Consider the following 16,867-nt stretch of genomic DNA (forward strand, 5'->3'; position numbering starts at 1 on the left):
TTATCTCCGAGCAGTTGTTGGAGCATCTGGAGATGAATAGAATTTCTACCATCATATTGGTAGAATCAGGCCATACTCTGATTCCATTGTGATTAAGAGACTCTGTAGGTTGATGGAACTGATTTGGATAGTCCACGAGAGGCATCTAACAGATTCAGATGATTTTCAGAAAGTGCTTGGATATTTTCCCATCTCTCTGACAGGCAATAGTGTTAGCACGTAGTAAGCAGCGGGTATCACAAAGCAAGCCAGGTACTGGATTCTATTGTCTTCTAGCACTAACCATTTAGAACCCATCCCCCACCAAGATTCACAAGTCTGGGAAATATACACTTTTCCGAATTATAATTTTGCACACATGCTAAATCAAAAGACAAGTTTGGGATATATAAATTGGCTAAATGCCTTGCAAACCTATTTATAGGTCCATATTTTTTGTATGAATTTGAGTAAACTCAGATGCCTAGTTTACACCCTCAGAATATTCATGAAAGGGATGTTCTGGTGAAGATTCATGATGAACTAGAAGTCCCTGAAGGAACGGAGATGGCATTGTGATGGATTTTGATGGCCAGGCAGTGAATTGAAAAGGAAGAGATTTTGAGTCCCCCTACTTGCACACTGGGCAGCTATTTCTTATGAACACAGAGTGCAGGAACTGAGGTTGTTGCAGTCAATTTGTAAATTAAACAACTGAAAGTTGGCAGATTTCAACCAAGCTCACGGTTGTAATGCAGCCTATATCCATGATGGTGAACCTATGGCACGCGTGCCACAAGTGGCACGCAGAGCCATTTGTGCCGGCACACGAGTCACAGGCAAACTTACCTCACTGCATATGTGCGCGAGTCACAGCTTATTTTTTGGCTGGTTCGAGGCCTTTTTCAGCCTCCCAGAGGCTTGGAAAAAGCCTCTGCAAGGCTTTTCAGGGTGAATACGCCCATTTCGTCACTTCCTGTAATATCGGAAGTGATGAAATGGGCATATTATTCGGCCTGAAAAGCCTTGCAGGCTTTTTCCAAGCCTTTGGGAGGCCGAAAAATGCCTCAAACCAGCTGTGAAATGCAGTGCAGGTAAGGGAGTAGTGGTGGGGATTGCATGCATGTGCAGGAGGTGTGGGAGGGTGCGCATTGCATTCTGGGTGCTGGCACACAAGTGTGTGCATGCTAATGTTCACGCAATTTTTTGGCACGACCCCAAAAAGATTAGCTACCACTGGACTATATGAACACATGGTTCATGTGAGCGTCTTTTCTTTAAACACTTTCAGAATGTAATTAATGTATAGGTAAAGAGAAAATAAGAAAATTCAACCTGGTGAGTCAACATTTTTTCTGGATTACAAAAGGAAAAAAGCTTTTAAACATTTAATAACTTTTGGCAAAATCTTAATAGGAAGTAGCTATAAGAAAGATATAAGTACACAACTAGTAAAAGGGATACTTATTTTGAAAGACTACTATTCAGTGTTTTTGAAAAAATTGGAATTAAAATAGACAAATGAACCAGATCTTTGTGGAAATGTGTTTAAGTTAACCAGATCTTTGTGCAAGTGTGTTTAAATTAACCAGATCTTTGTGGAAATGTTTTTTTTTTATTATTGAAGAGTATAGACAATGGGTGGATTTTACAAAATAAAACATAAAACAGTTAGTATCACATAGACTGTGATACTAACTGTAACTACAGAGAGGCCAACTGTGATTGTGACTATAACCACAGAGTGCCATTTGAGTCATAAAGGGCACAAGAAGACAAAATAGGTGGAAGAAAGAAGGGATGTTTTTTTTTCTTATATGAGACACTTTCATTTTTGGATTACAATATCGTAATGACAACAACCAGAAAACAGAAAAAAAAAAGTAGAGTGGGCAAGAGGATCACTAGAGCAATTACAATGGAGAGGAATTACATCAGATTTGCTTAAGAAAATATTTGAACAATTGAGCAGTAAGTTAGCTGAATCAGTTAATACTAAATTTATATCTTTTGAAAAAAGAATAGATAAAAGACTTGAAAGATACAAAAGGAGATGAAAGAAGTTAAGAAGATGGAAAATAAGTGTAAAATAAGTGTCTGGAGATGTAAAACAAATAATGACAATGTGGAAATTTTGGAGAATAAAACAAAAGTTATAGACAGAAATTTTGAAAGAGAACTTTCTGGCTGTATTAGAATTGAGAGAGAAGGAATTTTGTTTAAGATTTAGAGCAATCTCAGATTCCAGTGAAAATATTAGAGAAAAGGTTATTAAATTATCAATTTTGGGGGGTTGGGATTAGTAGTTAAAAAGGCAGATACTGATAAAGCATGTAGAATAAATACAATATTTGCACAAATAGGAAATGTTTCAAGGGATGATTTGGCACACTGTCGGGAAGAAGGCAGGTTTGCAGTAGCATTTTTAGATAAGACTGAAGATTGATAATATGGATGTCATTGTTGTTAAAGAAATTCCAATTGTGTACAAATGAAGAACAGCTAAAATGTATAAACTTTTACTGAAATTTTAAACAGAAGAGAAACAAGTGGAAGAATGTATGATAATGCTGGCTAAAAACATTAGTTATAATATACAGATGGAATAATGAGAGAAGATGAGGTTGAAAGAAGTGAAATTTGTACTTTTAAAAAGATTTTTTTAAAAAAATATACATTGCTGGTATATCAGCAGTGAAATTGTCTAGAACAGGGGTCCCCAACCCCTGGGCCATGGACCAGCAGCAGGCCATGGCATGCCAGAAATGGGGCTGCGCAACAAAGCCCCATCTATAGGCAGCACAGGAAACCATGCCCCCTTTGGTCCACGGAAAAACTTATCTCCATGGAACCAGTTCATGGTGCCCAAAAGGTTGAGGGCCGCTGGTCTAGAATGTATAAAGGCATTTCGAATTGGAAATGTGAACAAAAATGGACATATAATTATGTCTGGCCACCTAAGAGAAAAGTAGAAAATTTTGCATTCAAATACACTAATTCAGAAAATTTTAAAGTTCAATATACAATTCAGACCAGACATTTTTCTTTTTGGATTGATAGACAAACAGTTGGGGAAAAAATCATGTTTTGTATATGATAATTGCAATAGATTATTGTACACACCAAGATGACATGTTTTAGCACTACCCACAGTGGGGGAATGGTTGATGAAGATGATGGAATTAATAGAATTAATTAATAGAAGGATGGAGTTAATAGAATTTGCTAAAATGACTTTTTTGACAATATGTTTATTTCTGACTGGAAGTCCTTTGTGGACTTTTTGCATAAAATCATCAAAACTGTCAAGCATTACTTATGCCTGATGGTTTTGATGATTGGACAGTTTAGGTTATAGAAAGAAGAGAGTTATATTGTAATCACAGATTGAGAAGTACAGTACATTTATAATTGTACTTATAACTGCTGTAAAGAATATCAGAAGGTACTTATTTCTATGTTTGATTTTCTCTTCTATTTTTCTTTTACCTTTTTCTCCTTCCATGCTTTTAACTTTTTCTTTTACTATTAATCTGTATTAGTTTTTTATCGTTCTTTTTAAAAATCATTAAAATAAAACTATATTAAAAATAGAATATTCATAACAGGGGAAACTGTTCTGCAACAAAGCAAGTAAAAAAAATATTCCTTCATATGTTTGCCCATTCTCATCACAGTAGTAAGCCCAGATGAAGCCTCAAGGACAATTAGTACACATTATGTAATAATACATTAGAGCTGAGATGCTGTAGTGGTTAGAATGCAGTATTACAGACTTAACTCTGCATTCCCACTGCCAGGAGTTCAATCCTGACCATCTCAAGGTTGACTCAACCTTCCATCCCTCCAAGATCAGTAAAACGAGAACCCAGATTGTTGGGGGCAAAATGCTAACATTTTCAACCACCCAGAGAACGCTGTAAAGCATTGTGTGGCAGTATATAAGTCTAAGTGCTATTCCTATTGCTATATTGAAAAAGATTGTTACAGAAAACATTCATTTTAGATCTCACCTGTTATTATTTAGAATGGATGGATGGATGTTCTGATGTATCACAGTCACAATTCATGACAATTTGTCACTGTAGAGTAAGGGTGCCCTGACATCACTTTGTTGATACAGCTTAGATGGAAGAAAATCAGAAGCTCTTTCAAAGACAGGAGTAAATTCACCCATGTTAAAAAAAATAGAAATCCCAGTTTTTTTATAAAGCAAATTCAGTCTTGTAATGATTTCATTCCTCTAGAAGTGCTACAGCTCAGAAAGAAGTTAAATGTTTCAATGAAAATTAGATTCACATTTCATGAGTTCACTAATATTCGGTGGCCTTCCCAAGATTTGGCCACCCAGATTATGTCGGAACAGTATTAACAAATCCTTTTTTGACTGAGAGACATTTGTTGTGTTTATTTCTTTTTTTTTTTCCTGACCCATTTTGCACATCACAGCAAAATAGTCCAGTTATGATCACCAGAGACAATAATATTCTGAAATATATCATTTTTGTCTATAATAAATACTGCAGGCCATAGTTGGACATAAGCATCCTATAATGTCTCAAAAACAACTTCTGTGATCTTGGAGGGCAAACGAGTATAAGATTGATTGTTATCTGTAGGATGAGTAAATCCAAATTTACACTGGGATATTTTCTTCTGTACTTTTAAGAATGTGGACTATAATGAGCAGGATGCAGTGCTCTTGAGGCTTAGAACCAGAGGGACCTCTGGCAGAAGGGCAAGCAGCTACAGTACTTGATCAATAATTATTAGATTGAAACCCATGTTAGGAGACATTTTATCTTGTATAATGAACTTGGAAATCCTGTTTGCACATACATTTTGCATGGATATCAAAGTAGATTATTTTTATCTATTCCAAGTGATGTAAAGCAATGTAGGCACATATCCTTGCAATGCTCATGAATGTGAGAAAAATGTTTTTGAGATTTCTGAGACTTGGTGCAAAATGCCAAGGATATACAAATATGTTATTCATTTTGTATTCATTATCATTTCTGTTGGGGTAGTTTACAAACATTGTAAATAAACAAGCTACACAACTGTCTGTGATTCATTTCATAAAGAGGCTTTATAACAGGTTATGTGCAAGATTTCTGAGCATGCAGGACACTCTGATCTTTGTAGGAAATAAAAGGTTCATCTGAAACAAAATTAAAACATATCTACCAACTTCAGCGCTGCTTCTTTCTTTATTATTCTGTTCCTTGAAACTGGTGTTTAGTCACAGAAGCTGAGATTGCATTTGGAAAAGGCTGATAACTACACAAGTAGTAAAGGAAGCCATAAAGTGTCAATAAATAGCATAAGCTGGAGGTTTTAGCTGTCGGACAGTGACACAAAGATGGATTGTCCTACGCTGGAAACTTTCTTAGACAAAGCTTTAAACTAGATAGGAAATCAAAATTAGACTATAATGGAGAGATCCCATTCTCCGTGGACATTCTAGTTGGGGCACTAAATTAATTTACCTTGCCCAGTTTTCTAGGGCCTCATCTGTTACATTGTGGGGCTATAATGCAGTTGTCAAGATGTTCTTGTACTGCTTTAACTTAAGCTCCAGTATCTTTCTAGAGCACATTGCTAATAAACATTGCATATTTCAAGCAGACTGTCACTGAAAAACTACCTTGGATAGGGCGTGCATAATTTAAAGAAATAAATTTTTAAAACAATCAAATATTGAGAAATGTTAATCTTGTAATAAGGATGAAATATGAGCCTGGTGGCTTTAATATTCCTTCAATAGTTAGACTGTATCTGTACTGGTATGAATACAAATAGGCTGTTGATTTGTCATCTTATTCAGAAAGACGCTGTCACTCTCTCTCTGTCTCTTTTTTCATCCCACCAAATAATGTCATCTGCTTTGTTGCTTTAGGAATGCCAGCAGAATATGAAATCTGGAATTCCTGCCTTGAAATGCCAGAATCAGTTAAATGGGATTGGACCTCACCAAGTTTATCCTCGAAGCAGTTGCAGCAGCAGTGAACTCTCCTTGTCTAGTGCCTGCAGTGAATATTCCAGCAGTTCCTCCTGGAACGATGGGAAAGCATGCAAGAAAAAGGTAAGCTATTGGTCACCTTTGATTAGGATAAAATTTAAAGTGGCTACAATTTTTATTATTATTATTATTATTATTGGCAAGGGATGCTTCATAAGCTTAGTTTAGAAGTTGAAACAATGAGGGCATGATGGGAAGGAGAAAGAAATGGGGAGCATTGAGATCAGAGTCCTAAATATAAATCTAGAAGTATTGTGGCTTCCAGCAGAAGTGGGACATCGAATCTGAAGTATCCCTTTCTCTTCCCACCTCTCCCCTACTTTCCCCTTCCCTTCCTTTCCCTCCCTTCCCCTTCCCTTCTTCACCCATTCCAATTCATTTACTTTTATTCAAAGTCAGATTTGTCTCATCACTAGCTGAGTGTAATGAACACTCCTAGTTTGGTCTGGGCCTTGCTTCCATGCTTTGCTACTTTGGCAGATGATGATAATGGTTATTATTATTATTATTATTATTATTATTATTATTATTATTATTATTATTATTATTATTATTATTTATGGGGTGGAAATTCCTCCTACTTTCATCTAGGCATGAAGTTCAAAACCTGCATTTTTATTCCTGTCTGCTAATTCTGCAGTAACAACTAAACTTAATATATTTTCTTTTTTCCCCATTTCAAATTAGTCAGTAAGCTGGGATAAAAGGATAAGTATAGGCTCCAGCCCTGCCGATGACGTACCTCCAACTCGTATCAAGGAAAACCACATTTTGGACGGGCTGAAGAAGCTGCAAAAGCAAAAAAAACCATTAGAACCTCCTTCGGTTATATCCAAATGGGGCTATAAAGATTGCATGGATTCTAACGAAGGAATCTATTCTCCTGGAATTAAGTATGGCGCTCATAAAGAACAGGCCAGTAGCAGGCCTGAGATGGAGGCAGCTTGCCTAGATCACCCAAAAACCTTTGTGTATGATTCTGATTCCCACGAGGATGTGGATGATGATTCTTCATCTTTAGCACTACTGCATGAAGTACCAAGGAAAAACTGTTGGCACTACTGTAATAAGTTAACTCACAGTGTTTCTGACAGCTTATTTGGCTGGGAACCCGATAGAAAGCATTTATCAGAAATAAGGTCTTACTTTAATTCAAAGGAAAAACCCGAAAAACTGACTAGTTTTGTCAATGGATTTCAGTTGGGTGCAAAATCATGCAGGGATATGAAGCTGCCTGTGCTGCAGATAGATAAAAGCCTTTCCAGCGTAAGCTGGAGAGACCTTAATTTACACCTTTCAGATACTGATGACAATGAAATCCTTGATGAATTACATGTAGAGAGCAGCGACGAGAAAAACCCGTCGCCGTATTTGTCATTAGCACCCTTTGCAGAAAAGAACGCCGAGAGCTGTGGTGTGCTTGGGGAGAAAGAAAACATTCAGCTGGCATCTTCTGAAAAACAAGCCCCTCCCTCAGACATCAGGACAAAAGCATGTAATTTTATCAAGCAGCAAAAAATTATAAAGAAGACTTCTTCAGAAGAATGTATTACTGTAATATTCGATGCTGAAGATGGCAAACCTATTGAATTTAATTCACATCAGGCTGGAATTGTTACTGTAACTAGAAATGAAATTTCCATTCACCAGCCTTGCGATGCAGAAAATACTACGTGTTTATCTCAGGGAGTATCTAATTTGCAGAAAGCAATAGATGCTAAAAGCTGCCATGTTATGCAAATACCCATTAATAAAGCAGAGAGAAAAACTGCCCCAAATGATTTCAAGGACGACTGTGCAAATGTCCCTACTCCCCATGTCAGAGATTGTCCCATACATTTTGGAAAACCACTGTGTCAAAATATCTCTCAACAAAAATTAACCAAGCCCGCATGCAGTATTTCTTCTAATTTGAGCTCCCCGTCTTGTATCCAGGGAGGTAATAATCAAAAACACAGGTTAACAAGAGTATCCAGCAGAGACAAGTTTTTACCACAGACAGCAAAAGCGGCCATGCCTGAAAACTGTCCTTTAGTCTCTTCCCCTTGCTTTAAGACCTTGGATAAAGGTCCACTCTCCCCTGCAAAATGGTCAAGAAACAAAAAGATGCCGAATCCAAATCAGAATTCAAAAGTAGGCTTGAATAACTGCAAGATGTTAGCCTATCCAGAAACTAAGAATTTGCTCTCGGAATCAACTGCCCTCCCTCAGCATCTTCTGGAGCCTGTCCATAGTGAAGAGAAACCAACCAGAGATGTCCATTGTGAGAGGCCACCAGTGGAGGCCAGATCTCCTCCCCCTCCCCTTCCTCCTGGCAGATCAGCTTCAGTCTTAATTAGACCACATTATGAACATTCACCCCCTGCTCTTGACCAACCAGGAGCAGGTTTTCTTAGCGATACAAGAAAAGATGTTCAGTTGTCGCCACAGAAAGGAAATTCACTGTCTGTTTGTCACAATGTCGCTCTTCATGCAACAAAAACTGATAAACTGCCTGCCACACCTCAAGTTGAATTCAACCACTTTCAGGACAAGGGAGACGGCAAATGCATGTCAGAAAAATCCCCTGTCACAAGCCAAGTGTCTTCCAAGATTTTCACCAAGAAAATTTGTCCACCAAATTTGAACTTGCCCATGTTTTACAGCAACCAAGAACTGTATAATTCCAAAGCTGTCCCTACAACTTTCACAACACAAGATACCAGCTCCCTGTCTCAGGAGACTGCTGTACCTCAGAAACCAAAGTTTCCTGAGAGTTTCTCCACTTCACTGGAGCATCACATAAGTACGGTTGGGGAACAGAGTGTTCTGCCTCAAATTAACCCTTCTCCAGTTCCATTGTTATCTCAGGTCAGGGATGATGGAAACTTGTCTGGCAAGGTCCTGAAACCCCATCTGTCTGTGGGACTGAAATTATTCATAACATCTCCCCGCTTTGTCAGAAAGAGTTCCACTGTGCCAGGAAAGCAGGAAAAAGACTGTATGAATGCAGCCTCTAAATGCAGCGTGAATTCAGATAAACAGAGGCAAGGTGAATCTTCACCTCAAACCACTATAGACCTAATGGACCCTGACGAATGGAGCCCAGAGCCCCAAATAAAGGAAAGTTTCTCAAAGAAAACCAAAATGGACCCAGCTTTCCCTATTTCCCCTGAAACTTGCAATTTGATAGAGCCGGACAGATTTGAAAACAAATCTGTTAAAAGATCCATTTCTTCTAGTAATAAAGCATACCTGAAGCCAGCTCTTGGTATGACTGGAGCCAAGGCCCGTAGTCAGAGTTTCAGTATTTATACTGAAGAACTATTGCATGCACCTTCCCCAGAACGGTTGGGAAAAGTGAGAACACAGATTATAACAAATACATCAGAACGAGGGAATTCTTTAACCCGGCAAAACTCGACAGGGGAGGGATTACAAATGAAGTTTGTTTCCGAATCGGCTGGGACAGCAGAGGCGGCTCCTGCGGTTTCTTGCACTCGGCCAGGCGCTTGTGCAAAAGTGAGTGGTTCCAGTAGTCAGACGAGCAACCCAAGCAAGCTGCCCTTTCGAACGTCTCCGAAAGGAGATCTGTGCACCAGTGTTTTGAAAAGGGGGATCCACAAATCAGCATCCCAGAGTGAAGTTCCAGATACACCTGGCCAAGATGAAGAAAGCAGTGACATTTCCAAGAGTCAGTCAGCAATGGAAAAAAGTGTTACCCAAACAGAAATCAACCAAACCACTGTTTCCCCAGGCCAAATTTTCCCATTTCAGAAAAACATGGACAGGATTGAGCGTCATCATAAAACCGAAGGAAGCAAGGCAGCATTGCCAGAAACCTGTTTAAGTGGTCCCGAAACCTCTGGAAAGGCTTCGCTTTCAATCATCTCACATCCTACAATAGAAGAAAAAGTGATGTTGTGCATCCAAGAGAACATGCAGAAAGGACAAGGGCAAAACCCATCTGGCCCTGAGATGAAACCAAAAAATGGGGGCCCTTCTCTTGCCAGCTGGTTTGGTTTCCGCAAAAGTAAACTCCCAGCCCTGAACAGCCGAAAAACGGATACCTCAAAAGTCAAAATGGAAAAGAAAGAGGCGAAAAATTCCGCTTTTGGAAGTAAGCAAGCAAAATCCGAAAAAAGGAAAGACAAAAAGAAAAGCGAGCAACCCTGTGAAGCTGAAAACGAGCTGAACAGGAAAACTTCTGTCCTTTTAGATGGTGCTCCCAAAGGAAAAAAATTGGCAAAAGCTGTACATGGTAACCCAAGCCAAGCAAGATCCGAACAGAAAAGCAGCCCTACTGCCACCTACTCAGGAAAAGACAACTTCATGAAAGAGCTTTTACACAGGTAAGAATTTTAGCATATGTATAGATTTGGAATCTTCCCTTTTAGAACAGCGTGACCATCTTTTGGGGTTTTTTTTACATTTTGTCCTCTCCCTTTCTCAGCAGCATTTTGTCTTCCCATTTTAATCGTGAATCACTGCAAGCTTCTTTAGAAACTACACGACACTTACTTAACAAGGCAGAGTAGTGGAGTTAAAAGTGGGAAAAAGAACTTTGCAATCATCTAAATAGCTTCAGAAAGAGAGAAGCCCAAAGATTTATGGGCTAGCTGGAGTGGAGTGAGAGAAATAGGCAAAAGAAACTTCTCTCAATAACCAACTCCAAAGATCTGTTGGCCAAAAAAGAAAGCACAAAAGGGGGCAGAGAAGAGGCAGGATAAAGAGATGCCAGGTTTACAGCAGCTTGATAAGGTAACTTTTCAAGTTCTATTAGTAATTCTAAAAATAATTCTAATTTTAATGCATTGGATCTATTGGAAATTCAAACATAACTAAACAAAGGCACAGACACACACAGGCACAGATCTCTTGCCCTTTTTTCATTGGCTCAAAGGGTTTAGGACCTCATCAGCCAGCCTAATCGCAACTCAGTCATATTTGGGCACTGAACTAGCACTCAAAGTGCCATTTCTTTAGAAGTTGGTGATAGATTACAAATCCTTTAAAGCCTTGTGATGAAGCCCAAGGACATTTCATTCTACAGAAATCTCCCTTTGTTTCCTCTTTAGTGGTAGGGTGTTGTTGTTTTTTACTATGGCCTGGAGCTTGTTGGAATTTTTTTAAAAAAATTTAGTAGAACAATAGTTCACCTGGTTTGTTTCTCATCCTTTTGGTGGGGGGGGGGGGAGAGAGTTGATTTTATCTGCTCTGTTGATTGTTCTTCAGCTTTTAATTGTTGCTTTGACAGTTGTAATTTGCTTTTTTTTTTTGTGATTCATCTCGGCCAAGACTGTAGGAAATTGCATATTCTTGAATAACGGGGAGAAACAGCCCCGTTCTGATAATTTTGCTTGTTAGCTTTGAACATGATCAAACAGTGCAATTTCAGAAAGGGCAGCCTGTGCTGAGCTGCGGTATTTCAGACAGCTGACAAGGGATCACAGTGTTGTTCCATCTTTCAAAGGGGAAGTAGGAATCTCCCATAAAAATGCTGCCGTACCTGGGAGAGGATTCGCAGCCAGCTCTTGCTTCGTTTTTGTTTTTCTTTTTTTAGGGGAGACAGCTGTTTATAATGCAGATGTGCATTCACACATGCAAAACACCACCACCACCTGCCAAATAGAGTGACATATCCCCATAAAAACAGCTCCACATGGCTGCCCTGATCATTTCTATCTGCTTTTTGTTAGCCAGGTCAGTGGTCTTTGAAATTAAAGAATAGTCAGCCTTATTAAAACGAATACAGTTTTTAAGCGTGGCATTTTTATTTAATACATCCATCACGGAGAGATTATTTAAAAAATGCAGCATCTGCCTTTGTGTTCTCTTTAATGCCCCCTTGTAACTGGAGGCAGATTGTTAGTATACAAAGAAGATAACCCACAAAAGTAATTACTTTCACCGCTTCCCGGATTTTAGGTCACAAAGACACCCAGAAATAATTGTACGATAATTTCCAAGTTGGTTCACGGTCTTAGAACATTTAAAACGAATCATTATACCTGAACGACGAGTCTAATTTTGTCTGTGAAATTGCAAGTGACAGATTTGATCAAGGCTAGTTAGCAACATTTATCACTCAGAAGTCCAGAGGGGGGAAAAAGACACAGGGTGATTTCACTAAACTTAAAGAAAGAAGCAGAAGGGAAGGTAGAATGATTGAAGAAGGGCAACATAATTGATCAGAGGAATCACTTTCTACCTGCAGAGTTGATAAGAAGGCAGCCCAGCAGACAGAAAGTGGATCAAAAAATGTTTCCTACAGGAGCGTGTCGAAGAGCATATCCCAGGGTTTCCCTCTTCCCAGCAACTCTGTCAATACTCAGAGAAACCAGAAGAAAAACAGCAAAACAAAGGTTGATATAGAAATACCAAACGAGGTCTTGGTAAGCAACCAGAGAAGTCTCCCTTAAGAATTTCCTTTCTTCCGGTCTGTTATTGCATTAGTACAAGGTTACATGCTCATGTATGGTGAAAGGACACAGTTCAGAACTGGGGAGTGATGGATTACTGTCAACATCCAGTGATCTGATTAGGGAATCCGATTATGCTATTTCAGTGACTAACAAACAGTGCAAACTGACTCTCGCCTGCTTTAAAATTTGCACAGGCCACCTGTGCTTTGAAGCAAGACCCTGAAAATTACACGGAATCCTTCTTTTTTTTTTTTTTTAACTCTTAGGAGTAATTGAAACAGATTGAGATAAAAAATAATAACAGCAGCGCTGACCAGTTCCGTGTAATTTTTAGCTAAACTCAAAGTGTGATTCATAGGGAGCAGCTATCACAAGGAATACATTGCAAGAAATATCGTGGCTAGGTATCTAGTATCGGCTGCTTCAAACATTGCAAAAAAAACAACAACCCAAAATAATCTTGATAATTTTAAATATTTACTTAAGCCTACCTATGTACAGTGGTTTTGCCTGTTAGACATTTGGAGATGACTTTGTAAATTAAAAACAGCACAAGCTTGGGCTTTGTCTATTTGGGAAGATGTGCAACGGTCATCTGAATTTCTGAACTGAGAGATGGTTTCCCAATTATTTTGCTGTTGCAAGTTGTAGTTGTTTTAGAAATGAAAAGGCTTGAACCAGGCTTCTTTAACAGCCAAGATGGATGCACTGGGATTTGGATTAAGCATGTATGTTTTGAATGGGATAAGGACAATCTCAATAAGCCTGATGTATAGAAGATGACATGTGCCCTTCTTTTTCTCCAATCCCTCAGAGGCCATATTCTTTTTAAAAATATAATGTGAGGCCCCTTTCCAGGAAATACTTTGTTTTTGTTGTTTGTTTGTTTTATTACCGGTAGTCCTCGACTTATGATCACAGCCGAACCCAAATTTTATGTTGCTAAGCAAGACCTTTGTTAAGTGAGTTTTGCCCCATTTTATGTTCTTCCTTGCCACAGCTGATAAGCGAAACACTGCAGTTGTTAAGTAAGGAACACAACTGTTAAATGAATCTGGCTTCCCTGTTGATTTTGCTTGTCAGAAGGTCGCAAAAGATGAGCACATGAGCCCAGGGCACTGCAACCCTCATAAATATCGTCCGGATTTTGATTACGTGACCGATAGTCATAAGTGTGAGTTAAGGTCATCAGTCACGGTTTTTCTTTGCTGTTGTAACTTTGAACAATCAATAAATGAAACGGTTGTAAGTCGAGGATTACCTGTGTCAGTTCTATACTCCACCTTTCTGCTATATAAGCACTCAGGATGGCTGGGAAGAACTCGCACATCCATTTTTTAAAAGTTCTGAATAATTTAGATTGGCTGGCTAAGGAACAGACTGCTGTCTAAGAACTATCTCATGAATGAAGTGCACAAAATAAACCTTCTTGGGGATAACATCTGCTCCAAGTAGGCTGTTTACATCAAGCACAAATGAAAAAATATTTGTTCTGCATGTCAGCTCTTCCTGTGATATTTATAACACAAAATAACAATAAAACAAACAATCCTGTTTTTGATAAAGTTTGAAATATAAACCCATTTCTCAGATATATAGTGAAGAGGTAAAACATAATGTAGATGTTCCACCTGGTGGGAATTCAAAGTCAAAATAGTCTTTATGATGCTTAAGGACAAAATGATCGACTTCAGAATATTATATAGAATTCTTTTATTGGCCAAGTGTGATTGGACACACAAGGAATTTGTCTTGGTGTAAATGCTCTCAGCGTACATAAAAGAAAAGATACATTTGTCAAGAGTCAAGAATCATAAGGTACAACGCTTAGTAATAGTCATAGGATACCATAAGCAATCAAATCATACTAGGAAACAGTTCATATAGATGGTAAGGATACAAGCGACAAAGTTACCGTCATACAATCACAAGTGGGAGGGCATGGGTGATAAGGAGTGATGAGTAGATTAATAGTAAGAGTAGTGCAGATTTTGTAAATAGTTGAACTTATGCATATTTTTACCTACTTCCATGAAAATAAAACCGTTCCTGGAAGATGTGCAAGGTCATCCACTAAGAACCTTTCCAAGACTTGTGTGTATGTGCATGTGAATGTGTTAACAAAACTGGGTTTCCCCCCCCCCCTTCGCTCTGCCTTTAAAAAAAAAAAAAAGCCGGCAGTAGCTTCTATAGTATCAACTTTTCTTTGAAAATGTAGATGTTCCCTGCATTATAAAACCACAAGTTATATGCATATCTAAGTCTGCCCTTGCAATGTCACTGAAAGGAAGAGAAAGAATGGAAGCCTGGAAATGCGCCATATGCAGGAAATTCAATCCAGCTGATCTAGAATTTTGATAACAGAGCAGAGCCCCTTATCACAGCCACTCAATTTAACTATGCCCCATTTAACATGGTGCTGACAGCTTAGGGTATATCTTCACTGTACAGAAAGAAAGGGAGGGGGAGGGGTGGGGGGGAGGGAAACCAAGACAATATTACCGTTTCTTTTAAAACTTTCTTCTTGTTGTTTAATGGCTCAGTAATTTAAAAGCATTTTTGTCTCCTTTAATAATAAGGTCTTTGCAATCGTAGCAATCCTAGCCATTTAACTATCCTAGCCATTCAGCTATATCTTTAAGAAATACACTTCATTTTATTGGACAAGAATAAAGATGGTTCTGTGTGTATGTGTGTATGATGTAATATATAATAATATATAATAGAATAGAATATATAATAGTATAGTATTAATATAATACGATATATCATGGTATAGTATTAATATATTATAATATAATAATATTATAATTTTATTCATAACAACAAAATAGGCTGAAAAGGCTTTATTTATTATTTCTCCAAATAGTATTCTGCTAAGTCAAAAATCAAAGTGTTATTAGAACATACTGCTTGGATTACATATGCTACTGCTTTGTACAATTTTAAAATCCGTTTTATATATATATAAAAATCAGCCAATAAATTAACTAGCATTTGGTCATTAAACTATTTGGAATAAAAAAAGAAAAGGACTACTTAAGTGATGTATCTAACAGTGGACTTTCAAACATTTTATTTATTGATAAGTTGTAGCATCAATTCTTTTACAATGGGTTGATTAAAGGCTTAGGATCTCATTAAGTGGGTGCATACAGACTGTTCAAGACCAGAATGATGTTATGAGCAATTGTGTGCTCTAACAATTTGTGTATGTATGCAGTTACATATTCCTTTAACAACAATGAAGCCCAATTGCCTAGAGGATGTTAATAATTAGTACAAATATTCTACTATTCTATTCTAGCTATTCTACTGCTCTATCTCACAACTGGTAGGAACCATTCGTATGTAGTTGTACGTGAAGGGGTCAGAAGTAATGAAATTGTTCAAGGCTAACACAGTTGACCCAGCCCACAAATGCTTATGAGCTCTGGGTAAATTAGACTGTAGTATTCATTTGTTGGTAATGTTGTTTTTCATGTACATTTAAGGCACCGTTTAACTAAGTGGTATATAAAGTGGACAAGTAAATATTCCAATGCTATATTATTAAAGATAGTGAACCACCACCACAATGGTTATAATTTATTCTGTTTCAGTATCATTCTTCTGCAAATGACCTAGAACTAGATAGACATTATATCTCAATAGTTCTGGGACTTTTCCCCAAATTAATTAATCAGTTTGAATTTGATGTATACTAGGGAGAATAGAATGTGGTGACTTTATAAACCACTGCTTATGTTTAGTCCCACCTCTGATAACAATAATGCATTGCACTTTGATAAAGGTTTGCCAGTAGTTATTGGCATAAAGCCTAAATAATATTAGCACCCTAGGAAGGAACTTCCTCTAGTACTTTTCATGGGCATCTCATGTTATTAATATAAATGAATATCATGACACATAATATTTTCAAAGAGGGTAATTTATGCCTTCATGAGATTTAGCTCTATTTCTTTGCTTTTGTTAAAATGAATCATAGAAGATGTTTTTCCTTTAAGGATTATTTGTCTTCAAAATTTGTTTCTGATAGCTGCATGATGTTGCTTTTATTCAAGCATTTAGAACCAATTTAGAAGTCATTAATCACAGGATGAAGTGACTTTAAATTCTTACTGTGTATGATTTGGAAGTTATATTAAGATATTATCACTAAGGTGATAACAAAAAGAACAAAAATTGTGTGTGTGTGTGTGTGTGTGTGTGTGTGTGTGTGTGTGTGTGTTCTGAAATCATTTGGCTTTTATCTTGTGCTCTTCCGAAGAGATACTTGAAAGAGATTTTTATTGTTTTCTTTTTTTAATGTCATGTAGGTCAAGGTAGTGAGAGAAAACTTTCAAGAGGATGTAGAAGATAACCTCCCAGATTCAAGAAATCAAAGCCATTTAATAGGTAAACTAATAAATTGAACTGTGTATTTTCTCTTTATGTAACCCATTGAATCATAATAAAC

General features: G+C 37.7%; 1 protein-coding gene across 4 annotated transcripts in view; it reads left to right on the forward strand.

Moving 5' to 3' along the window:
* Nucleotides 1–16,867, forward strand: part of NCKAP5 (NCK associated protein 5) — a 711,275-nt gene that overhangs the window by 595,819 nt on the left and 98,589 nt on the right. For all 4 annotated transcript variants that reach the window (XM_087950139.1, XM_087950137.1, XM_087950138.1 and 1 more), the window contains 4 exons: nt 5,882–6,067; nt 6,692–10,335; nt 12,201–12,378; nt 16,728–16,806. In XM_087950139.1, the coding sequence (XP_087806265.1) occupies nt 5,882–6,067; nt 6,692–10,335; nt 12,201–12,378; nt 16,728–16,806 (4,087 nt within the window). The remainder of the gene's footprint in view (nt 1–5,881; nt 6,068–6,691; nt 10,336–12,200; nt 12,379–16,727; nt 16,807–16,867) is intronic.

Source organism: Notechis scutatus, chromosome 1, assembly GCF_049901735.1.
Source record: "Notechis scutatus isolate UNSWTSFEM ecotype Mainland chromosome 1, rNotScu1.2, whole genome shotgun sequence".
NCBI lineage: Eukaryota > Metazoa > Chordata > Lepidosauria > Squamata > Elapidae > Notechis > Notechis scutatus.